General features: G+C 35.8%; 1 protein-coding gene across 2 annotated transcripts; it reads right to left on the bottom strand.

The window, feature by feature from the left end:
* Positions 1-392: 392 nt before the first annotated feature.
* Positions 393-27,575, bottom strand: LOC142984910 (fatty acyl-CoA reductase wat-like). Of its 2 annotated transcripts, none has more exons than XM_076132790.1 (15): positions 27,483-27,575; positions 27,152-27,373; positions 12,763-12,952; positions 11,442-11,572; positions 9,689-9,811; positions 9,194-9,319; positions 8,371-8,516; positions 7,119-7,228; positions 6,442-6,519; positions 5,816-5,939; positions 5,108-5,233; positions 4,294-4,413; positions 3,709-3,838; positions 2,554-2,681; positions 393-1,892 (listed from the first exon to the last, which is right to left on the bottom strand). In XM_076132790.1, exons 3-15 carry the CDS (start codon positions 12,923-12,925, stop codon positions 1,805-1,807), a joined length of 1,593 nt encoding a protein of 530 aa, XP_075988905.1. In that variant the 5' UTR covers positions 12,926-12,952; positions 27,152-27,373; positions 27,483-27,575; the 3' UTR covers positions 393-1,804. The 2 variants fall into 2 exon arrangements, with proteins under 2 accessions (XP_075988905.1, XP_075988906.1); XM_076132791.1 differs by having other exon boundaries at positions 27,152-27,276; positions 27,483-27,529.

The following is a 27,575-nucleotide window of genomic DNA, read 5'->3' as shown; positions in this document are numbered from 1 at the left end:
CAGCCAACTGTGCAGGACTTTGTTTATAGTGTCCGAGTGTGTGCCCAATACACACCGGCTAAACCGATACGACTAGAGAGATGTCAGGCGCAAGACCAACGGCTTTACGTGCTCTCCGAGACACGGAGGTCTAAAGACCTTCCTAACTCGGGGCAATCTGAGAATTTTTAACAGAAAATCACAGAAATGACTTTTTGGCGACTTGTTCCAACGGTGAAGGAAAAACATCGTGATGAAACTTTATGTGCCTTAAATTGCTTTAATACGTTTCTTGGAGGTATGCGGAGTCCCCAGCCCGCAATTGGTCAGGGTGGTGGACTTAAATCGCCGTTGTGGTGAAAAAATGTCGTCACAGGTAGAATAAATAAACAAACACAAATAATTTCCGTATATCTTTATTTTTGAATAGTTATATAAACTTAACATAACTTATAGTAGACATAATTACATATATTTACTTTGAATCTCTCGAAATTCTATTGTTATAAATATGCAGTCAATGCTTTATTTTTGTGATCAAATTACCCAAATATATCTTTTTACGCCTTTTGTATCTCAAAGTGTATGAAATACACCCACGTTTCGCCATTAACAATGTTAGTCCCATGTAATAGGGGGCGAGCCTATTGCCATATACAGGTTAAACCCTGGAAATACTGTTTTGAATATTTTCTTGTCATACATTATCAAGCTCCGGGCTACTTTTGAGAATATTTCAATAGAAATTGGATAAATCTGAAAGCAGCTGCCTGTTACGGGAATCGAACCTCGTGATTGACAGTCGCATACCCTACCACTCATACGACTCAGGCAGTTACTCAATGTTTCTATTGGCAACTCCAATATATTTTTTGTAATGGTAACATTCATTTATAATACTATTTTACACTTAAAAAACATTTACAACTTATTTTCAAAACTTACAAATAATTAGGTTTTGGTAACATTTGATTTTACCTAATGCCTAAGTATAAACTTAATTTATAATTGTACATACATTTTGGTTTAAAATTTTAATACCAAATATTGACAACTGTCAATTCTAAGAATAAGACCACCGTACCCTTTCTTGGTTATTAAAAAACCTTTTATTTGCTTGTATAAGGCTCAATACAAACCACTTGGCGAAGATTGTGGTTACATTATTTATTCGTATGGTTAGTGATCAACCTAGTGTCAAAGTTGTTCAAGCCACCCGAATGCCTTTGACGTGGCTTAACGACTGTTATTTTAATTGACAACAGTCCGACTTTTTACGTGAAATGATCGAATAAATCACAAAAAAGAACTTGTAAAAATCAGTGAAAACAAAATACATGTGGTCTTATTCCAGACTATATTTACCAATTTAATAATCACCTTATATAACTGCTGTACAATTTTTGAAAATATTTCTTAAGAGTTTTTGACAAATTCTCTATTATTTCTCTTCTTTGAGCGACCTTTAAATTACTATTATTTTTTAAATATGGTAACTTCAAAGCACCATTTAAAATTAGTATACGCAAAATAACTTCGAGCGTCAGATTATAGTGTCGGAAACGTAACGACGTAAAATACTGATATTCAGCTGCATCCGGTGAGACTGGATGCCGACTCCAACATAGTTGGAAGAAAGGCTGATAGATTGAGATATCGTCATCCTTCCGTCTCCGTCACACGCACTCCTTCTACACCTACGTCTCTTGTATTTATGTTTCTACAGAGGTTTGTTGCTATATTCAGACACACAAACTTAAATGGCGTATACAGAATTTGTCTCGTTCCAAGTTTGTTTATATTTCTATTGATTTGTTTCATTTTTTCACAACATTATTGATAATACCGACCAAAAAGCGTACACTGCCAGGACGAAGAAAATTAATCTTGCTATCTGGTGAAGATAGTATAATCTGGAAATAGAAAGAAACAGTTTTTAGTTATTATGTAAAACTATATCTTCAGATTAAATAATAATACTTTTCTTGAGTACCAGTAGTCCAGTTTCAATGAGACTGTACTACACTCTCATTTAAATAATACACATTAAATGTATGATTAAAACAATGGAGAAAAATTCTTATAACGCCCAATAGATTAGAAACGTACATTTTTTTTCTAGATTGCGATTACTTACCCTTGTCCAAATTACACAGTAATAGGCTAAAGTAATTAATATAATACTACATACGAATATAATAGAGAAAATAAAAAAGATTTTTTGTTTGTAGACGATAAGCTTTGAAAGTACAAAAGCGATTGGAAAAAAATGTTCGTAATAAATCCAAGAGTATGCGTAGCCTCTCCCCCATTTTGGGGAGAAGCCTTACCCAGTTGCCTCTTGCCAGACTGAATTTGCTATTATATAGTAAGTTATAAGGCCAAGAGTGACTTAAAAGACCTATGCGGGAGTGACAATTATTAATTATTTTTATTTTTTGTTAGGTATTTTAAGTCACGAACGAAGATGATCCCTCATTACTAACATTCCTCTATCTGACGCCACCTGAATCATCTGCAATAGATGAACACAGGCCAATGATGATGATAAAGCCAAGAGTGATCAGCTCGTACCTTTTCCACTTAATCCTGGCTTGTGGCAACGTGTCATCGCTCTCCTTGAACAGATAGCGTCTGATGCCGGCGAGGTACTCGTCGAAGTACTCGTCCCAGTTCATCTCTGACATACTGAACGGGTACAACTGTAATATATGCAAACATACATAAGTACATTACACCCTAAAGTGCAGGTAAAGGTGTTATAACCTCACGTTTTGCCATTAATAATGCTAGGTATTATGAAATACGGGTCGAGTCTTTCGCCATTTGCGGGCGCGTTACCAAGCTCTGAGCTACTATTGAGTTATATATAAATTAGAAAAGATCAAAAGTACGTTAGGTGACCCAGGACCTGAAGATATAAATAAATATACACTTTAAAATACTTCTACTATCTTTTACTTAATGGCCTTTTAGGAACAACATAGAGAAAAACACGAAACGCTTAGAAAATGATGATAAAAAATCAGTATTGTGAGTTTTATTTTTATTTTATTCCCCCATAGGCCTCAAAAAAAGTAATCAAAAGAGATAAATAATCTTTAGGCCCATTTCTTTTTTAGATTCTTTCAAATAAGTTTCCAATAAATAAAATATTCAACCTTGAAAAATCTTAAATGTAATTTGCATTCATCTCTGAATTTTAAATGTTACAGGTGACCTTTACTGAAAAATATGCATGTGACCTTGAACTTTACTCTAATAGGGTCAAGGTCAACTGTAAAACATTATTATTTTCGAAAGTTCTCTAACTTTCCTACGCATAACAACGTATACCTATACTACATATAGGTACAACTAACTATACTACAAATACCTACTATGCGGTATTTCATTGTAAAAAGTTAAATAACCTAGCGATAAAAATCGAAAAACTGTAGAGAAAATTTCAACATTGATCAACACAAACGAACTTTTTGCCATGAAATATAAAAAATGGAAATTAAGAAGTAAGAAACTATTTTTGCTAAATTAATTATGCTACATTTTTTAATAATTTTTCCCCGCAACTTTGTCATGGAAGTTCTTATTTTTTTCAAAATAAAAAGTATTATACATTTATGTGTAAATCCCGATTTCGACAAAAAATTCATCCCAATCCGTTCAATGGTTTTGAAGTCATCGAGTAATATCCAAAACTTTCGCATTTATAATATTATTTCTATTTACCTTCTTGTCAGCATCAGAAGTCTTCTCCCAGAGCTCCTGCGTCCTCTCGTTGCAGAAGGTGATCTCTCTCGTACAGAAGTAAGATAGCACTGACGAAAACTTGTGAATTTTCTTGTATACTTTTAACATCCTGGGAAAAATACGGTAAAAATCACACACGGTCATCTGATTACAAACTAAGCAGAGCTTGTACTGTAACCAAATAACGAATAAACATACTTATATACTTCTAAATACATGCTTATATACATTTACAACCAGCGATGTTATTAATTTGATCTCAATTTTTGCTCTCACGTAAAAAGTTAAAATTAAATGTTATTATTCGTACGGTTAGTGGTCAACCAAGTGTCAAATTTGTTCAAGCCGTCCGAAGGCCTTTGACGTGGCTTAACGACTGTTATCTTAATTGAAAACAACCGGGACCGACTTTATACGTCCCTCCGAAGCACGGAGACGCCCAGTACAAATACCACTATGCGGTCACCCATCTATGGAATGACCGCGCCAATTGTTACTTAACCCACAGATCGTTTACCGACCGGTGAGCGCAACTGGCAAATAATACTTTATACGGATACTTACTTTGGCTTTCGTCCGAGGCACATAGCAAGTCCATCGACGAGCGCCGCGGGGATCAGATGCAAGAAGAATATGTATACCTTGTTCAGTAACGCTGACTTTGTCAACCTTAGCGAGATGAACCTGAAAACATACATCCATATCCATACTAATATTATAAATGCGAAAGTAACTCTGTCTGTCTGTCTGTCTGTCTGTCTGTCTGTCTGTCTGCTACTCAATCACGTCTAAACTACTGAACCAATTTGCATGAAATTTGGTATGGAGATATTTTGAAACCCGAGAAAGGACATAGGCTACTTTTTACCCCGGGAAAATGACGCATTTCCCGGAAAAATTCAGAAAATTCAACGAAGTCGCGAATAGTCAATATTATAATGACATTGAAATAACAAAATTCCGTTGTCATGGCAACTGTTTTAATGGCGGATATGCCTTAGCGCGACTTCGTTATATTAAGAGATATAAATAATTTTGAGAATATTTTTCGTGAAAAAAACATATTTTATATCATCACGCTACGACCAATAGGAGCAGAGTAACAGTAAAAAGTGGTACAAAAACGTGGAAAATTCTGACCCATTCTCTCTTATGTGACGCAAGCGAAGTTGCACGGGTCAGCTAGTTATAAATAAATTAACCCATTAATGTCCCACTGCTGGGCAAGGGTCTCCTCCCGTAATGAGGGAGGGGTTAATCCTTGAATCCACCACGCTAGCCTAGTGCGGGTTGGGTGGGTTACATTTTAAATATTTTATTATAATTTTAACTTTTCAATATTTTTTGGCGTCAACTTCATTTTATTACACGAACTCACCAGACTGCATCAGAGAAGGGATAATGGTGTATCCTCGCCATGTTTTGTGACACGAAGTCTCCCCACGTGATCCTGTTCTCCACTGAACTCACGTAGTTGAAGATTGGAGGCTCCAGGGGAGGAGAACTGGAAGACATACATACATAATATCACGCCTGCTATACCCAAAGATAGAAAAAAGACCGAAAAGAAAGAAAGAGGTATATTTTATATAGGTAGTATAGGTACCCATACCCACGTTTCGCGTGGCTTAACGACTGTTATCTTAATTAACAACAACCGGGACCGACTTTTTACGTGTCATCCGAAGCACGGAGACGCCCTGTTCAAATACCACTATGCTACCCATCTATGTAATGACCGCGCCAAGGTTTGCTTAACCCACAGATCGTTTACCGACCGTTGAGCGCAACTGGCTACGGGCGCTTAAGACTACTATCGAGAAATATTAATAAATTAGAAAAGAAAATAGCACTATGCCCGATTTGAACCTAAGACCGTGATTAGCAGTCGGATGTCACTACCGACCAATGAGCTTATGATTATCTATATTTAAATCTGTAGCGAGGTTAATTCTGTACAATGAATATATAAAAAAAAAAACAATGGGCGATGTTTAGTAACGGATACTGATACCGAATCTGCAATTTATAATTTTTTTTTCTGTCTGTCCTCCGGATAAAATATGAGATAAATTGGTATCCTTACCTTCCTTTATAAGCATTATGTACACTAAAAGCGGCGACCATGAGACAATTGACGACTGAGTCTACAGGTACGATGTCTGCTGACACCAGCTCATCACATTGCACTGTCCTTAAGATACCCGTGGCTGAAACACAAACAGAAAGAAGCTGTTAATATAAAATAGTAACTTTTAACAAATTTGTTTCAATAGAAGCTTTAACATCCGTTGAAATTAACAAACTAGAAGTGTGTTTCATAAAAGACATATCGAGAATTGTTTAAATGAAAAACGAATTAGTATGCATGTGCCGTATATCAGTTGACAACTATTATAGTGTACGTCAAATTGATGGTCACTATTCAGTACATTGCTGCTTTGACGTAATGTTTTAGTCACTATAATCTAAGAGTGAAAACAATGTACAATATAGAGGCTTTTTAAATTGTTGTCAACTGAGATACGTAATAGTAATGTAGTCTAGAACATTTTTAAAACAGGTCTTTGGAGCGTATTTTTAAAAAATGTTCTATAAGATTTTTAAAACAGGTCTTTAAATGTCAAACTGTCGATAAAATTGCGATATCGATAGTTTTGAGTAGCAGCTTTTAAATAGACAATCATACTAATATAAGGAGAAGTAACTTACCACTGCCAACGGCGACTCCTGTGGGTCCGTACATGTTATCTAACCAACCTTTTAAAGGCTCTTTGGCTGTTGATATCACTGAAAAACATCACCACACGTGTTAGATACAAAACTTAATATAATTTGTATTGCTGTGTTCTAATACACTTACTGAAAAAATACTCGAAACTCTGAGTTTTAATTTCACATTAGAATTATCAAATAGATTTTTTGCTGAATCGAATACTTTAGCTATTTTTTAATTGAAGCACATCAAGTAATAGGGATTTCGTGAGACTAATAAATATACGATGTAATTGCAATACACTGAAATGTAGTTAAATTAGGTCGGGGAAAAAGTCTTTACGCATTATAGTACCTATGTATGAACTTGTAATAAAATCTCTTTGGCTTCAAGAATAACAAATGAGTACACGGTTCATTAGGTTTCTTTCAGTGAGCTCGTGAGGTACTTATCCAAATATCGAGCTTTTTTGTGTAGAGAAAAGATTTTATTACAAGTTCATACATACTATAATGCGAAAAGACTTTTTCCCCGACCTAATATATATTTTGTCGAAGTCAGGACAAAATGATGTCGATAGGCGGTTTATACTTTTATCCCGTAAGATATTAGTTTTGCCCAGCAGTGGGGTAGTCATTTGTAGATATATTTTAATTAATAATTGCGTACTTACCTATAGCCGGTCTGAATATACCTATAGGCATGCCTCCCGCACTCACTCGCAGTTCCTTCTCCGCTAATGCTTTTGTAAACGTGTACGTATTTGGCCACGGTCCTAGAATACTGAAATATTACAATTAATATATTATCCATACTAATATTATAAATGCGAAAGTTACTCTGTCTGTCTGTCTGTAACCCAATCACGCCTAAACTACTGAACCAATTTGCATGAAATTTGGTATGGAGATATTTTGATACCCGAGAAAGGACGAAGGCTACTTTTTACCCCGGGAAAATGACGCATTCCCATGGGAAAATTCAGGCGGCGGACGAAGTCGCGGGTAAAAGCTAGTATTATATAAACCTTAATCATATCTTGCATTGTATGTTTTTGATCCCATATATGTAGATAAAACTTCAGACTCATGCCTGAAATTTTCCAACAGAAAGGTCATGGCCCATTTAGTGTGAAAACTATACCTACGGCGTACAGAAATGAAATATGGCGGGTATCAAAGACAAATGATTGTACTTTTCAATGGTAACTAGCGCATTATTGTGGCTGATGGGGATCATAAAATAATAATAATAAAAAATTGTAATCTACTGTAATTGAAAACTAAACTTATAACTTGTGGTTTTAGGGAAGAGAAAATAAAATACATGTTTTTTTTTAATGTTTATTCAGCTTCATCAATATCTATTACATTGTCCAAGAAAGCAGCAGGTGTATCAATATTTTTTTGATGTCTGGCCCAGGATAAAAAGTATACTACGCTTGCAATATGGGCACAACTTCCTATAGTGCGGCGGCCGTGAATACATGAACAGTAGTATCCCTCGATACTCTCTCGACCATGTCGTGTTGGATTCACCAAAACATAAGTATAATATTGTTTACTCCTGACATGTCGAGACTGAATTCTCCCTCTAATTAATATTTTGTTGTCAACTGAATACTACTCAGAATACTCATACCATTTAACACGATTCGGAAATCGACTCTGAAACCTCGTGATTTGTTTTACGTAAACATGGTCAGTTTTATAATGGCCATATTATTGATAATTATTTCCGTATTGCAATTAAAGTTCGATTCTCCCACGGAACAAATATTTATGCGATCCACAAATAATTTCAGGTCTGGTTGTACTTTTTGTCCGTTGTTTGTATGTTTGTAAAAGTCCCCGCGACACAAGAGCTATTCTTAATGTGGGAAGAGAAAAAAAAATGTTCAGAAATATATAAAAGAGAATACTCACGTAGGTAACATATCATTAATCTGATTATCAGTTAATTTGTCAATCATCTGATGCAGTTGTTCACAGTCGGCGTCGCACGGGTAGAAGCGCTCCTCGATCTTCGGCAGGTGGGAGTTGGAGTACGCTGTCGATATGTGCATTAGTACCTGGGAATAGAGTTAAAATTAGAATGGCAAAGTATTGTTAGTTACGACCTTAGAAAAGGAAATGTAGGTATAAGATTTGAAGATCAGACAAACGAAGGAAAAAGACAGCTCTTTTTTAACTATAAATACGCAGAAGATAATGTATGGTATTAGATACTAGAAAAATAACACATGTGAATATTTTATAGGTTAAAAAATCCTGGTTTAATGCTTCCTAATGTTCCAAAAACGTCGAAAATCATATTTTTTTCCGACTATCTAGATCGTCTTTTGTAACATAAAATTCTTATCTTTATATATATAATTCTTCTGTAAGTGTGTATGTCACTGAACTTCTCTTGAACGAATGGACCAATTTCGATGAAATTTTTTGTGTGTGTTCAAGGGGATCTGAGAATGGCTTAGATTCACAATTTTGTCCGCTGGACAATGTTTTTTTGACGTGTAGACAGGACAACGTTTGTCGGGTCCGCTAGTAACTTAATATAACCGCTTATGACAACATGTATGTATGTGAATGAAGCAAGGGAAGTTTGTAAGGATCGTACCAAATGGCGTTCTTTCTCTAACCTACCCTAATAGGAAGAAGACTTTTTTATGTATTTACTTATAGAAACTGCTATAATATGTATGTATAAATGTACAACACATAACTTGTTGAAACACTTAGTACTTACATCGAGTTTCTTCATATCCCTAGCTAATCTAAGCAGGTGTAGTGGCGCCCTCACATTGGTGACCAGCGCCGCGCGGAGGTGCTCGTCAAACTTTACCGTAGCTGCCGAATGGAAGATTATGTTCACCTGAAAATTGAATGAAGAGTTTTAGGAAATATTTATCCTTTTCTTTCTAAAATCTTGGATGTTAGATCAGTCATTTCGTAGAGCTACAGACCGCGGTGCATAAGGCAAAACAAAGACGTCAGGCATAAAAGAAGTGCTGTTTTATGCGTCTCTTGTATTTATGTTTCATCTTCTGCAATTGTCTGTAACTGATCGCCATTTTTAGACACGTATTTACATAGTGCGTACTATGACCCAAAGTTACCTTCAAGAGAAGCTACAACTTTTGTAAACAAACTTTCAAGATTTCACAACTTTTGGTTTAAATGTTGAGAACACGCTTTTTGTCTTTTCAAATCCGACTAGATGATGACTATAAAATGCACGTACCTTTTCAGTGAGCATCTGTCTGTCTGTCAGTGTAAGCCCAAGCCCGGCGGCTTCACAGTCAGCAGGCACCACTACCACCTTGTGACGGAACTTAGGCACTTCTTCTTTTAGACGACTGAATACCTGTAATTAGAACAATAGTTTAAATTAGCAAAAGATTTATGGGAGATTTCAGAGAGTGTCCAAGATTTTTAATGATAGATAGAGCCACGTCAAAGGCCTTCGGGCGGCTTGAACAACTTTGACACTAGGTTGACCACTAACCATACGATAAGAAGAAGAATGATAGATATATGAGGTTGCAGAAGCAGTGATAGCCGAGTGGTATAAGTTGGCATCTCCCACGCAAGTGGTCGCAGGTCCGAACCCGAGGCAACACACCAATGACTTTTCAAAGTTATGTGTTAATTGGAAACAATTGTCACTTGGTCCAACGGTGAACCTTGCATGCCTAAAATTTGTTTAATACATTTCTTGAGGGCATGCTAAGCCTCAACCCGCACTTCGTTGGAGAGGAGACCCTTGCCCACAAGTGGGACAGTAACGGGTTAAAAAAAATATGATTACTGATGACTTGAGAACCTCTTCCATTCTTTAAAGTCGGTTAAAAGTCGTACGTTTTGTGTGTTTACAAACTATGTCGTAAGTATCAAATGTATTTGTTCAAGCTATAACGCTTGCATTGTGACTACAAATTCACATATTATAGCGCGTTTACATAGTCTTGATACTATTATTTAAATTACTAACATTCCTGCTTTAGTTAGTGTCGTATTTTTTGTTTATTGTCAACAATGTAATGGAGGTAAGCAATAACTTTTAAAATTTCGGGTTGCAAATTTCTTATACAAAAGAGTACAGGAACTTCTCCGAGGCTAAGTTGCGCTTGCCGAGGTCGTTCGTGGATGGATGGATGGGTGATCGTCTTATACATATCGAGTTCCTCCGTATTTCGGAAGGCACGTTAAATTGTCCCGGTTGCCATTTTCAAAGATCTATGACAGTCGTTAACAGTTGTCAGTAGCTTGAAAGACTGACAACCAGCCTAACTTTGGACTACTACTGAAAATATATAAAAATTAATTGGCATCCCGTTTTGGCTCTACCTGGGAATTGAATCCAAGACTACCGTCTGAGCCACTGAGTCTGGTATTTAATTGTTTATTCATCATGATCACCTTCAAACATAAGCAGAATAATAATTTCGGTCAAGGAATATTGACACAGGATGACCGTTTGTATATTCATTTTAAACATATTCACGACTCATGACACTTAGCTCAAATATTAAGATATGTACATACATCTTAAGACTTAGGATGAGTTTAAATCTTTATTTTATCAAAGGACTTTACTCTTTTTCGAATCCCACCCGGGACAATATTTGTGTGATGAACACAAGTATCTGTTCTGAGCCTGGTGGTTAGTTTATCTATATAAATGTGTATTTAGTAGCATTTAAGTAAGATTATTAGTTACTAGCTGACCAGCGCAGTCCCGCTCACGCTTTTTTTTCTCTCCATAAAACCTTACTCGTTCTTAAATAGGTACAATTTTACAAAAACAATTCTGGTCTGGTCAGGTCTGTTCTTCCAGGTACAAACGTGGTCGAACGGAATAAAATTCTATGTCCACCTCCTGGTCCTAAGCTGCCTCTCCACCAATTGTCAGCCGAATCGGTTCAGCCCTTCTTGAGTTATAAATAGTGTAACTCACCCGACTTTCTTTTATGTATATAGATTTATTTACTTACCGGGTCATCGAATATCTCTTCCATCCTCGTGTAGATATCCTTCCCCCGCTTCTGTCTGACCAGCAGGTATAAGTTCTCAACTCCTGGACAACATCTTAGCAGTTTCTCCACCAAAATCTTACCGAGGAATCCTGAAAAATACATAGATAATATCACACTTTGTTCCCTATAGTGATATGTAGCTAGGTAGCCTGAAGCATCTATCTATCTATCATATTGTTAAATGTCAAAGTTGTTAAAGCCGGCCGAAAGGCCTTTGACATTGCCTAACGACTGTTATCTTAATTGAGACCGACTTTTTACGTGCCCTCCGAAGCACGGAGACGCTCAGTTCAAACTCCCGCACTAAGGATTGCTTTTGTGTCGCGGAAACTTTTACAAACATACAAGCAACGGTCACAAAATACTACCAGACTCGAAATAATTATTTGTCGATTGCACAAATAATAATCTTCCGTTTGGGAATTGAACCCACGACCTCTCGACGCAATGGTAGCAGCGTGGTGACCTAAACCACTGCGCCACTGATAGAATCAAAAGAAATCAAGTTAAAATAATGTTGTTTGCAATTTGAGTTCAAAAACATCAAATATTTATTAAACAATACATTTTTAATGAACTTTTGTTGAAATTAAATGACGCAGAGCAAAACTAATAAACAAGTCATCGACCTTACATAGAGTGGTTAACTATTAAAAAATATTTACTTAATCCTGAATAAATGTTTTATATATTTTAACAAAAGTAAACTTGGAATTTTTGGTAAATAAACTGGCAGGAAAGTCTCTACCTATGGACCTGTCTATCTCACTAGTTCCGTTGAGTTATTCCGTGACAAGTCAAATGACACTATTTTGTCCCAGTTGTCCTGCGATGGGACATCCCAAAGGGACTAGCACCATTAGGGCCCTTCCGTCAGTCTTTCACTCTCATGATTTTTCTGCAAAGGAGCAACCACAATTCCAGATTCCTACACAATTAACTTGCATCCCCACCACTGCCTTAATTTACCCCCTTTATAACGCAGGATTCTGAAGGAAGGTGGACGCCCGCGGCCGGTGGTAAAATATCAGCCAAATTAAATCTTAGGATACCTTATTTGTTTACCCGACGTTTCGATCGAATTCCGTCAACCGTGGTCATGGGCTAGTGAATAAATTGATATTCAATCACGTTTAAGACCCGTTACATTATCATATAATATTATGTTTACAAGTCGCGAGAGTTTAATATCGTCAGCATCAGCTAAAGTAGACGTTTTTGACAACAAAAGCATGTTTTGTCTACTCTATTTCACGTAGGTTAAGGATAAAATACTCACCGGTCGCTCCAGTTATAAGTACATTCTTTCCATCATAAAACTTCTGTACGTCTGTTAGTTTGTCTGTCTGATTCATATTCTCGTCTACACTGTATTTATCTCGTATTTCAGTAGTTGCTGTCATTATTGCGTCTTTACTCGGGGATATCAGTGCAGTAGACATCTTTGAAGAATATTATTGTTGCATTTTCTGAAACAAATAGAGAAATAAATTTATATATTTACATAAGTTTATTAAAGTTTAATAATGTAATGTCCTCCTGGACGAAGTTAGGCTACAGCGGCCAGTTTCATTGAAACCAGACAATTATGGAGGACTTTGTTTATAGTGTCCAAATGTGTGCACAATACACAGGTACACTCTCTATTCCTTCACTCTCATAGTCCGACGGGACGGATAACCGACACGACCAGTGAGAGGTCAGGCGCAGGACCGACGGCTTTACGTGCTCTCCGAGACAATAAGGTCTACGAAGTGAACTTTCAAACTCCAGTCTATTTCTGAGTTGTTAAACTATGACAAAGACCTTTTAGGCTTGAATAACTTTGACATTAGGTTGACCACTAACCATACGATAAAATAAGTCAAATTTATTAGAAATATTAGGTCGGGGAAAAAGTGTTTTTGCATTATAGTATGTATGAACTTGTACCTAATTAAATGTTTTCTGTACACAGGGTACCTCACGAGCTCACTGAAAAAAACCTAACGAACCGTGTACTCATTTGTGATTCTTGAAGCCAAAGAGATTTTATTACAAGTTCATACATACTATAATGCGAAAAGACTTTTCCCCGACCTAATATTATGCAAAAGTGCTAATTTTTTTTCAACAAATTCTTGTAGGCAGTGTAATACGAATATAAAACGATGTCACTGCGTGCCGATGCCTAAATATTCATCAACATGTCACCACAAATATTTGAACCGGTTACCTAACGATTATACAACAGTCACGGAGGTTACTGGGTCACTGATGAGTATATATTACGTGGGTAGACTTGATGGAATGTCATAGAAATTATATGATGGTTTCATTGAGGTAGGACGTTTTTGCTACTGGTCCACTGCTGGGCAAGGGTCTCCTCCTGGAATGAGGGAGTTAGGCCTTGAGTCCACTACGCTGGCCAAGTGCGGGTTGGGGACATTGCATTCTTAAAAACTGTGTTATTAAATTTTTATCATGATGTTTTCCTTGACCATTAGAACATGTGATATATCTATTGATTTAATACACTACAGTGATAGCAGAGAGTGATAAGATGGTACCGTACCGTGAACGTCAACCACTTGTGTGGGAACACAAGTGTTCGACGTTTCGTACCCGAGGCAACACACCAATGACTTTTCCAAGTGATGTGTGTATTAGAAATAATAATCACTTGTTATAAAACTATTAAAAAAGGAAAACATCGAGATGCAAACTTGCATGCCTGAGAGTTCTCTAGAATAGATCTTGAAGTTGGCCCGCGTGGTGGACTCAAGGCCTAAATCTTTCCTCATTACGGGAGGAAACCCTTGCACAGCAGTTAATAATAAGGTGCCCAGTATAAGGCAATAAGCTCGCCGCCTATTATAAGAAATTAAAATTGTTAATGGCAAAACTCGGGTGTATTTCATACACCTCTGTCTATACCTCCGGGTAAAGCAGGCGTAATAATATGTAGACTAGGATATATCTCAGTAGAAATCCGGAGTTTGGTAACGTGCCCAGTAGATGACAATAGGCTCGCCCCCTATTACATGTGACTAACAATATTAATGGCGTAACTATCTAGGTAATAATATGTTTGAATCAATATTTTTCTCCTCTAAATTTAGGTTTTCAGAGATCTTTCTCAATATTTGTTGAGACAACTAGGGCGTTCCGTTACAGTTTGATACATGCTAATAAATTCATTGCAGTTAACTGTGAATACAAAAATAAAGTGTGATTTGAAAGTTTTAAATGCAGTTATAGATAAATAGAATGTGTTATTCATTGGAAAAAATCTAATGTATAAAATTCATGCGTCACAGTTTTCGTTGCCATACTCCTCCGAAACGGCTTGACCGATTCTCATGAAATTTTGTGAGCATATTAAAAAGGTCTGAGAATTGGCCAACATTTATTTTTCATAACCCTAAATGACACTATTTTTTTTATTTATTTGGCCAAACAACGTTTGCCGGGTCAGTTAGTAGCGGTATAAATAAATCAATTGTTTTTTAATTAATTCTAATTGTTCTATTTTAAATATCACCGGTATAACTCACACACGGTCATTTGATTCGAAACTAAGCTGAGCTTGTACTATGGTAACCAAATAACTGATAAACATACTTATATACTTCTTAATATATACTTATATAGGTACATAAAATATTTTGAATGGTTTATCTAACATTCAAAACATTCAAAAAAACTCACCAAACGAAAAAATATATTTCCTCAAAAATTTGCGAAGACTTTTTCTAATTTTAACTATTATATAAATATTTTTAACTGCACGTCTTAACTAAATAAATAAAACTAAAGAAATACATAAGATCTCCTCTATATATTAAGATGGACTGTATACTTTAGGTACACAAGGATTTACCCCAAACATGCTTGTTTTACATACAAACTAATATGATTAATACGAAGATCTGTCCGTCTGTTAGAGATTTTCATGAAATGTTGCATGAATATGTAGTGGTAAGATTCTGATTAGGGTATCGTGTTATAACCCAGGTAACTGTGTTGTGGAGGTCAGATAGACAGTCGCTACATGTAACATACTGGTTTTCAGCTGTATCCGGTGAGACTGGAAGCCGACTCCGACATAGTTGGAAGAAAGGCTAGGATTATAAAATAGTTGAAAAACCCGTATTCGAACTTGGATTACTTTTTATCGATATTACTGGTCGTGACAAGTAACTTTGTGCGAGTGAATATAACAACAAGCCGCTTCAAGAAAGTCCTACTTATATAATAAATACAAAAGTATTTGAAGATGTAAGAAGATAGTTACTTTCACGTAAAAATGACTGAACAGATTTTCAATAAATTTGGTTCACCGAGAGTTTAGTACCTCTACAAACAAAAACCTGATTTCTATCATAAGTATCACGCTACAAACAGGAGCGGAGTAAACAATAAAAATGTGGGTGCAACTGCGAGATACGACTAGTTAATTTATAATATCCTAAGACAATATTAGTTATAATAATATAGAATCCTAGAAATGGTTAGTCATTGATGGGGAAAATGGAATTTCTGTTTTACTTTTTCATTTTAAACTCACGGTATTTGCAGCATGGTAAAGTACACTTTTTGTGCTCAGCTCAAATACTACTATGTGGTCACCCATCTATGGAATGACCGCGCCAAGGTTTGCTTAACCCACAGATCCTTTACCGACTGGTGACTTGCTCTAACGGAGAAGAAAAACATCGTGAGGAAACCTTGCATGCCTAAAAATTTGGTTAATACATTTATTGAGGGCATGCAAAGTCCCCAACCCATTTGCCAGCGTTGTGGACTCAAGATCTAATCCCTCCTTGGTTAGGGAAGAGACCCTTACCCAGCAGTGGGACAGTAAAATCATTTCAGTTGCGTATAAAACGCAAAAACATTTGAATATCACTTGCTACGATTCCAACAAACTTCCCTTATTTCATTCATCCATACATCTTGTCATACAGGACCGCTGGTTACAAGTACTACCTTTTATTTTAAACATATTATGTTATTTCCAAAAGTAAGGAAAAAAAATAACCTTATTTTTAATTTTATATTCGTTATAGTCTGCGCTGATGTTGTTCCAGATAAGGTTTCCAAAATATTGTTGTTTTTCATCTTAAATAATTCCACAGTCAATTGCACTCAATTTTCGATAAATAAGAAGAGAGGTTAACGACCTTTGAAGTAGTAATAAGCTATGGTACACTATGTTTTAACCGCGGCTCTGCGTGATATCTATGTAAAAATAAGTTTGGCTTAGGAAAAATTACCAAATTTTGATTTAAACTTTTTTTTACGGGCAACTCCCGCACTAAGACTTGCTTTGTCACTTGTACTAAAATACGTTGTTTGCATGTTTGTAAATATCCCCGCAAAAAAAATCTTGAGAGTAGAATTTTAAAAAAACTAGAACTAAAAAAGCTATTCATAGCCAAATGAATAACTCATAAAAACCTAGTATCGTCATTTTTTTCACCTTATCCTACGTTATATATTTTGATACCCGAGAAAGGACATAGGCTATATATCATCACGCTACGACCAAAAGGAGCAGAGTACCAGTAATTAATGTTACAAAAACGGGGAAAAATTTCACCCATTCTCTCTTATTTGGACGCAAGCGAAGTTGCGCGGGTCAGCTAGTATATTATAATTGACGAAAACTGTGGAAAATTTTGTTATGCAACGAGACAAAGATAATAATCTTGGTAATGAAAATAGTTAATTACGTAATTATATCTTTACTAGTTACTGCCCGTGGCTTCATCCGCGTGAAAACATTTCCGCGGGTAAAAAGTCTAACCGAAGGGTATCGTGTTATAACCCAGGTAACTGTGTTGTGGACGTCAGATAGACAGTCGCTGCATGTACAATACTGGTATTCAGCTGCATCCGGTGACACTGGAAGCCGACTCCAACATAGTGCAAGAAAGGTCAAGCTGATGATGAGACAGACAAAAGCGAAGAGGTGACTTTATTCTATAATTCGTATTTCGTATTGATAACTTAATGCTTATTTTCTACGACATTTAAATATATAAGCAAGGCCAATTAAAACGATTAGTTAATGAGATAAAGACGTTTTCGTACTTTTAAAGACGTAACTAATCATTATAATTTGTAATTATATAGGTATTCGAAAATAATTTAAAATGATTGTATCTACTTAGTAATTAGAAGTGGCGTCCGTAGTCAGTTGCGCGCACCGGTCGGTAAACGATCTGTGGGTTAAACAAACCTTGGCGCGGTCATTCCATAGTTGGGTGAACCCAAAGTGGTATTTGAACAGGGCGTCTCCGTGCTTCGGAGGGCACGTAAAAAGTCGGTCCCGGTTGTTGTCAATTAAGATAACAGTCGTTAAGCCACGTCAAAGGCCTTCGGGCGGCTTGAACAACTTTGACCCTAGGTTGACCACTAACCATACGATAAGAAGAAGAAGAAGTAATTAAAAACGCTATAATATACATATACATAAAATCACGCCTGTTATACCCAAAGGTGTAGGTAGAGGTGTATTTCATACACCCCCGTTTCGCCATTAACAATGTTAGTCCCATGTAATAGGGGGCGAGCCTATTGACATATACCGGGCACGTTACCATACTTCAGGCTACTATTCTTCTTCTTCTTATCGTATGGTTAGTGGTCAACCTAGTGTCAAAGTTGTTCAAGCCGTAAAGGCCTTTGACATGGCTTAACGACTGTTATCTTAATTGACAACAACCGCGACCGACCTTTTACGTGCCTTCCGAAGCATAGAGACGCCGACTTTGAACACCACTATGCTCGGTCACCCATCTATGGAATGACCGCGCCAAGGCTTGCTTAACCCACAGATCGTTAACCAACCGGTTTACCAACTGGCTATGGGCTACTATTGATACATTTTCTTTTGAAATAAAATTGCTGTGTTTCTTTTGTGTCATAATAACTACGGATATTGGTTAACTAGAAAATTTTGGAGGATTGAATGGTGTAACGAAATTATAGTGTGGTTGTGTTACTTATTGTGGTTGCTTAGCATATCAGTGTATTTTTTATTTTGACACATTCAAATTGATGTTTGATTACATACATAGACATACACGCCTTTTTATTATGTGGGTAAGGTCTAAAGAAAGCCACTTGCAATATTTTACTGCACGTTTGTCGCATTGGTTAACGTGGTCACCTCGTCGCAATAACCGTAGCGCCGCGTGTGGTTACAATCACACCCGGGACTAATTAATATTTGTGTGATGAGCACGAGTATCTGTTCTGAGCCTGCTTGTTAGATCTATCTATCTTTATGTATATAAAACTCAAAGGTGACTGACTGATATAGTGATCTATCAACGCACAGCCCAAACCACTGGACGGATCGATCTGAAATTTGACATGCGGGTAGATGTTATGACGTAGGCATCCGCTGAGAAAGATTTTAATCAATTTTACCTCCAAAAGGGGTAAAATAATGGATGAAAGTTTGTATAAAATTCTGTCTTATGTAATAAACCACGCGGACGAAGTCGCGGGCAAAAGCTATTATAGTAATATACTAAATATGAAACGCAAAAATTTAAAAATTTGGTTGTGCTTTGTGTCCGTTGTTTGTATGTTTGTAAAAGTCCCCGCGACACAAGAGCAATTCTTAGTGCGGGAGTTGTCTTTTTAAAATGCAAAAATACAAAAAAATAGTTATAATCGTCGTGCAGAGTTCCACGTTTATCCAAGTGTACTATCACAATAATTGTCTGCTCTACTCCGCAACACATTAAGTCGCCGTGATGACGAGTGCGTGAGCGTTTCCTCGCGCTTCCTCACTTCGCGGACGTGTTGTGTAACGGTTACGTGTTGACATTCATTGTACAGATCTGGATTGTGTTGTAGTACACGATATTCTGTATTTTATTGTGGTTGACCACTTGATGCGTAGTATACGTAAAGTTGTTCAAACCGCCCGAAGGCCTCTAACGTGGCTTTATTACTGTTGTCAATGTTGTCAATTGACAATGACCGGGACCGACTATATACGTGCCCTCCGAAGCACGGAGACGACCAGTTCAAATACATGGCACCGTCACTCATCTATGGAATGACCGCGCGACTGACTATGGGCCCCTGATATACCCCAAAATGTGTATGAAATACACACACGGTATTGAAAATATATTGGTATTACAAGACGTATTTATACAACGTGCCGCTGCAATGGCTTATTTCCTTCAACGTATGGGTAGGGTTAAGGGTTAATAATCGTGTAACAAACAAAAAATAACATTGTTAGCTAATTTAAAAAACTTTTATATCACACATACTTACTAAATAATAAAGCGGCACGTTGTATATTTCAAATATGATAAGTAGCGTGTAAGTAAACAAAAATACATTTTTATTCTCACATGCAATTTCAGAGATTAGTGTATTTAAACAAACGAAACATCATCATTCATCAGTCTAGCCTTTCTTCCAACTATGTTGGCTTTCAGTCTCACGGGATGCAGCTGAATACCAGTATTTTACATGTCTATCGGACTTCCACAGCCCAGTTACCTGGCTTATAAGTTGTAACATGACACCCCTTGATAAGACTAGTTGTCAGACTTGCAAATTGCTGACTGCTGGTAACGATTGTTAAAGATCTTAGAAAATGACAGCCGGTACCCACAATTTAACGTGCGAAACACTGAAGAACTCGGTTTGTATGGTGGCCCATCTGGTCAATGATCACCGATCCACTGACTAACCTCAGCAAGCGTAGTTTACCCTGAGAGATCCGCGCGCCTGTTGTTATTAAACCACGAGCTCTAGTTAATTCTTTTAATAAAGAATTCCATCCGTATTATCTCCTCCCAGCCGATAACCGGCTATGGCGGTTAGTTTCATTGAAACTGACCAACGATGCATTACTTTGTCTAAAGTGTCCAATTGCGTACACAATACACAAGTATACTCCCTATTCCTTCACTCTCATAGCCCGATGGGACGGATAACCAACACAATTCTTAATCATCATTTTAACTAGCATACATGCGAACCTACATTTAAAAAGTCGGTGAAAAATCCAGTAAAAACTTAACACAGTATTCTAGTACACAGATAAATGATACTAAACACTTAAGTCAATATAACCTAGTTTAAAGTGAAATATCGCTTTAAATGTAGCACACTGACCGAGTGAATACCGTTTACAATTTGACAAGTTAGAAGTTAATACTTATTGTATCGAACGTCTTGGGTTCGATTCCGATAAAAAATATCTGCTTTTTAATCACATTTTTTAAAAGTACGAGTAAAATATTGTATTATAGGTATTATTAGTTAAACCTTGTATTAGTACTAAGCGGTCACCCATCTATGGAATGACCGTGCCAAGGTTTGCTTAACCCACAGTTCGTTTAACGACCGGCGAGCGCAACTGGCTATGAGCTTAGGTTAGAAATTGTTAATTTACTTATAAATACGACCTTTATTTGTTTGTTTGTTTGTTGTTTACAAAATTTTGAAAATTGATTCTTACCTGATAAGAATATTTATGTATAATAAGTATCATTAATATTTTACGAAGGGCTAGTTATATACCGTAACTAATAACCTTTTTTACGTTGTTGCGGTCAAAACTATTATAACAAACATTTCTGCCTACATAATCAAGTACAGGTTATGTTACAAAAATTACTTGACTCGGGAATCGACTCCATTAAATTACAGTAAATATGGCGAGTAATTTAAAAATGGTTTTATTATTTAATTAAACCCATTAATATCCCACTGCTGGGCAAGGGTCTCCTTCCGAAATGAAGAAGGTATAAAGTCTTGAGACCACCCCGCTGACCAAGTATGCGAGATAAGGTCTTTGCGGTCTCGAAAACAAAATGTTTTAAAATTCGTAATACTTCATTAAATTAAATGCATAATCCTACTAATATTATAAATGCGAAAGTTTATAAGTATGGATAAATGTATGTTTGTTACTCTTTCACGAAAACCTACTGGATAGACACTTTGTAACCCCGGAAATCTTTTCAAGTTTGTCAAAATAGCTATTAACCTATACTGTCTAATTGTTATTTTTATCCGACATTAAAAAAAGATACACTTTCAGTCATGCTTATATTATAAATGCGAAGATTTGTGAGTAGGTATGTCTGTTGTCCGTATGTATGAATGTTTGTTACTCTTTCACGCAAATACTTCTAAACCGATTGCTATGATATTTGCTATATAGGTAGCTGAAGACCCAGAATAACACATAGGCTACTTTTTATCCCGGAGTTCCCGATTGATCGGGATTTACAGGGGAAAGGTTTCCACGCGGCCTCTAGAGTCTCTAGAATTGGATTTCTCATGTACACATTCTCATATTCACACGAATGGACATCTTATTCATAATTATAAAATTCGTTTGTTAGGCAACATTGTCGGCCGACCAACGGCAAACATTGGCCGCAAACATTTGGCACCCACGACCAACGTTGCATCACAGTGAAATCAGTGTTATACAACTGAAACAATGAACTTGAGGTGCTTTTACTAAATCATTATTTGCACGGTTTCGTGGTATACGGGTTTGATTCCTGATGCCTGGTTTCTAAAGTACATTTACCGGTAGTTTATCTAATCAAACTGTCATTTTTACATGAGCTTAAACGCTATTGAATAGATAAACTACTGCTAAATGTACCTCAGAAACTGGGAGTAAGCGAAGCGATTTATGGTGAGTTTTCCGGATAAAATAATACGAAGAAAAAGTCAATAATATTATAATGCAAAAAAAAACACTATTTTAAATTATTATGTATTTTTCTGAACAAAAAATAAATTAAATTCTAGCATCAAAATTTGTGTTTGGATTTTGGCAAATTATTTTGATATTTATAAAGATTTAAAACAATGGGTTTGGTTAAATACGTACTATAATTAAAAAAAAACTAGTGTCATTAATTTAAAAAATAACTACGACAGAATAGGCCATAAACATTACTTTTATAACATCTATACTAATAAAATATTCCTGAAGAGTTTGTTTGTTTAAACACACCAATCTCAGGAACTACTGATACGAACGAAATACTATTTTTTGAGTCTGATCAACTGCCTTTGTGGCGCAGTGGTCGTAGGTTCGATTCCCACACGGTACAATTATTTGTGCGATCCACAAATAACTGTTTCAGGTCTGGTTGTACTTTGTGTCCGTTGTTTGTAAGTTTGTAAAAATCTCCGCGACACAAGAGCAATTCTTAGTGCGAGAATTGTCTTTTTTAAAGAAAGCAAAATAATTAAAGAGAGTATAATAGCCCATTTATTGTAGGGCTATAGGCTATACAAAACATTACGCTATGTTTAATACAAGTGAAGCTGAAAATTAAAGTCCCAGTGGTCGAAACCACGTGCGGTCGCTAAAAATTATAATAAAAATGAGACTATTATAAGTAAAATACTACATTTAAAACATTACGCATTAAAATAATTAATTTCTTTATTGTGAGATTTCCTTATTAAATTTTAATAACTTGTTTTTTAACAATGTTGAGAAATATTTAATAATAGGTACTATTATGAATTTTGTGGTAATGGCCGTTGTAATTTTTTTTGGTAATTTTCAAAAAACACTTAAAATTGCTTTTGATGTCTAAAAATGGCGGTCGCAAGCGAGACGACCGAGACATGAGACTGCTAGAGCTATATCATAATTCTACTGAGAAATTAAAATCAGAATAAATAAAATAAATTTTAACCCATTATGTCCCACTACTGGGCAAGGGTCTCCTCCCGTAATAAGGGAGGGGTTAGGCCTTGAGTCCACCACGCTGGCCAATTGTGGGTTGGGATATAATCAGAAAAATAACAACTTTTTGACCTAAGAATCAAACCCGAGACTGTAATTTGCAATCACTAAAAACCAGTCTTTATATTTTGACACACAACGCCATTCACTTGCGCACACACAAAATTGTCCAAGTCCGCATATTTAGTGTGTGATCATATGATATGCAGGTTGCGTGCGAGCCATACAAGGTTAGTGAAATGGGTCGCCAGTTCGACTCCGAGTCGCACAAATATTTGGTGGACTACTCTTCTTAAAATATTTTTTTTTTCATTGTATTTTTTTCGTAGTATATTATTGTTACGGAAATCAAACTTATGACCTCAAGAAATTACATATTATTTTGATTTTAAAGAAAAGTCTGTTTCTGATAATCTCAAAATTTACTAAACGGATTTTCGTATTCTTTTCTCCAATTGATAAATAAATTTTCAAAGAAGCTTTTAATGTAGTTTGATTTAGTGTAACTTGGGAGAAACCGGGGTGAGCTGGTATTAGCTTTTATTTATTCCAAGAATCGAGCCCATGATCATTTGATGTCAGAAAATAATACATTACTTGTTAAAGTTTTTAGGGGGACCATCAAGTATTCCAGTTGACAACTATTTGAAAGCCACTATGCTGTACATTGTTTTCTCCCTTAGATTAAAGTGATGAACACGTTATATCAAAGCAGCAATGTACTGAATAGTGACCATCAATTTGAGGTACACTAGTTGTCTACTGTGATACGTAATAAGCTGGACATTACATTCGTTTAAGAATTGTTTTAAACAACCCTCAGGCATGCAAGGTTTCATCACGATGTTTTCCTTCACCGTTTAAGGTGTATGATATTTTTGACGCAATTCCGGGAAAACCCAGAGGATATAATTTCTCTGGCCTTGGAATAAAGGCTACATGTTATAGTGTTGAAATTAATGAATCATTTTAACTGTATAAGATGCGAGTTCGCAGAAATATGTATATTTTTTCTGCGGTTTTTTGGCGGGTTAAGGCCGTAGAGATTTCCATAGTTGGATAAACATATTCGGGGAATTATTTTGACGTTTATAACTTTGAAACTTTCGAGATAAAGATTGAAACTTTTATTTTACTTCTTTTTTGCTAGGTCCCGAACGAAGCAGTGGTTAAGCCTTAAGTCTCCCACGCTGACCAAGTACAGATTTGGGACATTGCATGCTCTAAAGAAATATGTTTAAGAACTTAGACATGCAAGTATTCGCAGGATGTGTTTTTCACCGTCAGAGCAAGTGATAATTATTTCTAATACACACATAACTTCGAAAAGTCGATGGTGTTGCCTCGTGTTCGAATCATCGACCACTTGCGTGGGAGGTGCAATTTTTACCTCTCGACTATTATATAGCACTAATAGATATGTCGTTTTCAAAACAGAAAAATACCAATATTTCATAAATAAACCACTAAAAAGAATTTAGATATTTTATATTGTGTATACCGCATTTTCAGTTCTGAATTAAGGCTCAATGTACAATGCAGCCTTAATTAAAGTTAACAGGACAGTTAACCTATGTAACAATATGAAAAACAGCACACAATTATAGCAAGGGATTTAACAAACATACAAAAAACTACTTGAGACCTTCCAAACTGACAAAAAACGCAAAGGTTTTGCAACCTTAACCATGAATCGAACCCACGACACCACGCTAACCATTGCGCCATGAGTTACGAAGCGGTTATATAACACAGTTACAAGTTACAACTATGTAATTAAACAAGTTCACGCACTGAATAATATGAGGTAATCTTTTAACTTGAAATTATATTTTTTTGTAACTATTGTTTTTGTATTTATTACAATATAATTCGTATTTACTGACTACGGATTCGAATCCCGGACTGGGTAAAGTACTATTGCCCTTTTCCTAATTTATGTTAGACCAGCGGCCCGCCCCGACTTCGCCCGGTATCATTGACTATCATAAGTGTCAGCATTTGACCTAAATGAACGAATGATTTGATTTTGATTTTCGGTTTAAATTGTTATTTTACATATGAAAACGATTACAATTTTTACACATAAACCATACTCTTACTTTACCCTTTCTGTTCAAATAACTGCATCAAAATCCGTTGCGTAGTTTTAGAGATCTAAGCTTACATACATACAGACATAGGGATTGACGAGGGTAACGACTTTGCTTTATACTATGAAGTGATAAACTGCCTCTGTGGCGCGGTCGTTAGTATAACCGACTGCTGGTCATGAGGTCTTCGTTACGATTCCTAGGTCGAAAATTGTTAGTTTGTTTTTAAAAGGTTTTATTCTATATCATATTTGATTAACGTTAACATTGAGACCAATATTGTTTTAGATGAAGTGTCGTGGCCGTATTGTATAAAGAGTCTGTATTTAACACAGCTCTGCTTGCACCTCCAGGTATAACAGGCTTGATATATTTTTATGAAAATTCGATTATAGTTATTCTCAATAGTAGTCCGGAGTTTGGTAACATGCCCGGTATATGACAATAGGCTCGCCCTCTATTACACGGGACTAACATTGTTAATGAACTCAAGACCTCCCAGTAATAATGAGATGCTCATGTAATGATTTATTTAACACAAAACTCCAATATCGTATTATTTTATTACTATTTACATAAATTATGTGTTTCCAGGTTAAATAATAAATATATTATTTTCAAAGATGAATTAATTTGTAAGTAAAAATAACAAAAACACTTATTTTTATTCAAAAGGTGGCCAAAATAGAGTCAAGCCTATATTCAAGCTGATCGTAGAATTTTAGTTTGTAATGGACCCTGTCTACTGGTATAATTGTGAGTTCCTTTTGTCGCGGGGACTTTTACAAACATACAAAAAACGGACACAATGTACAACCAGACCCAAAACAACTATTTGTGGATCACACAAATAATTTTCTTTGTGTGAATCGAACGAGTCAAGAAAGCAGTAAAAAATCTAAGATGTTTTTTAAATCAACTATATCTTTTCCTGATTAAAGATGGTCCTTATATGGGCAATTTTATATTTATTTAAGATCCCAACCGGAGAATCGAACCGGGACAACATCGATTTGTATGTCGGTTCAAACCATAAAGTTAGTCTCATCAAGTAATGGTTACAATGATTTCAAATACAGCCTACGATTTCTATCTGAGTTAAATAGATCTAGAACCTTAAAATAAGGCTCTATTGCAATCTATTTCAAGATAATCCGTGAAAAATTATTCCACGCGTGTTCCCCATACAAAAGACATCAACGCGCTATTGACTAACTGAATGACAGAAATATTATCGCATTCTTAGGACGAAGGCTCTATCTTATTTGAAATAGTTGGCTTACTGCCAAGCCTTTAACGCTATAGTTTCATTCTAGATTAAAATATACAAGAATTTCGCATTTTTGTAGAACAAATGTCGTAAAAACGACTTGGCGATTTCAAAGAGTTGCCGAAAGTTTCTTACCAGCTCTTCTCATTGGCCCTACCTTCCGAAATGGCGGCAAATTCACTTACTATACTGTGAATCATAAATGTCAATAATTGACCTAAATAAAAAAATGATGATTTCGACAAAATAAGTTGAATTACATCAAAAAATATTCGACCTAATTTTTCTTAAGCAAAAGCAAATTTTGTTTACTACTCGGCTCAAACGAATTGAGGTCACCGAACTTCAACGTTGCATAAACCCAAAACCAATATTAAGATAATAAATTAACATTATTACCAAATATGATAGAGTTCTAACAAAGTGATATTTAAAAAAGTAGGTTATAGTACCGCAATATATATTATCTAACTTTAAAATTGGGCAACATAGACCGACACACACACACTTTCACAAGCAAAAATTGAGTCTATAATAAAATACCACTTACTTGAGTATAGCCTGAGCACAACACTATTTTGTCACAACACTAAACTGTTTTAAAATACACGGGTTTTTTAGTTCGAAAGCCTGTACGCCATGGCGGTCGCAACAGCCAAAATATGAGGCTAAAGGCTATTATATAACACTGTTACATTGGATTACATAAAATAGCCAACAGCGATATTATGCAAGGAGCAATTTTTTTTAGGCTATCACGAAATCCTTAACACTTGAATGAGAAAAATAAAATAATTGGGAAAAATAAAATAAAATTTCTGTCACGAAATTTTTTTTTCGGAAAATTTTATTTTATTTTTTTACGAAAGTAAGTTTTTTACGTTATTTTTTATTTTATTTTCCTCGACGCGTAAGTTTTGATTGAAAGTGCGGACCGGTATGAATGGGCTTGCAGTACAGTGGTGTAGTAATTC

This window comes from Anticarsia gemmatalis, chromosome 28, assembly GCF_050436995.1.
Source record: "Anticarsia gemmatalis isolate Benzon Research Colony breed Stoneville strain chromosome 28, ilAntGemm2 primary, whole genome shotgun sequence".
Classification (NCBI taxonomy): domain Eukaryota; kingdom Metazoa; phylum Arthropoda; class Insecta; order Lepidoptera; family Erebidae; genus Anticarsia; species Anticarsia gemmatalis.
This window is presented reverse-complemented; position numbering and strand designations above follow the sequence as displayed.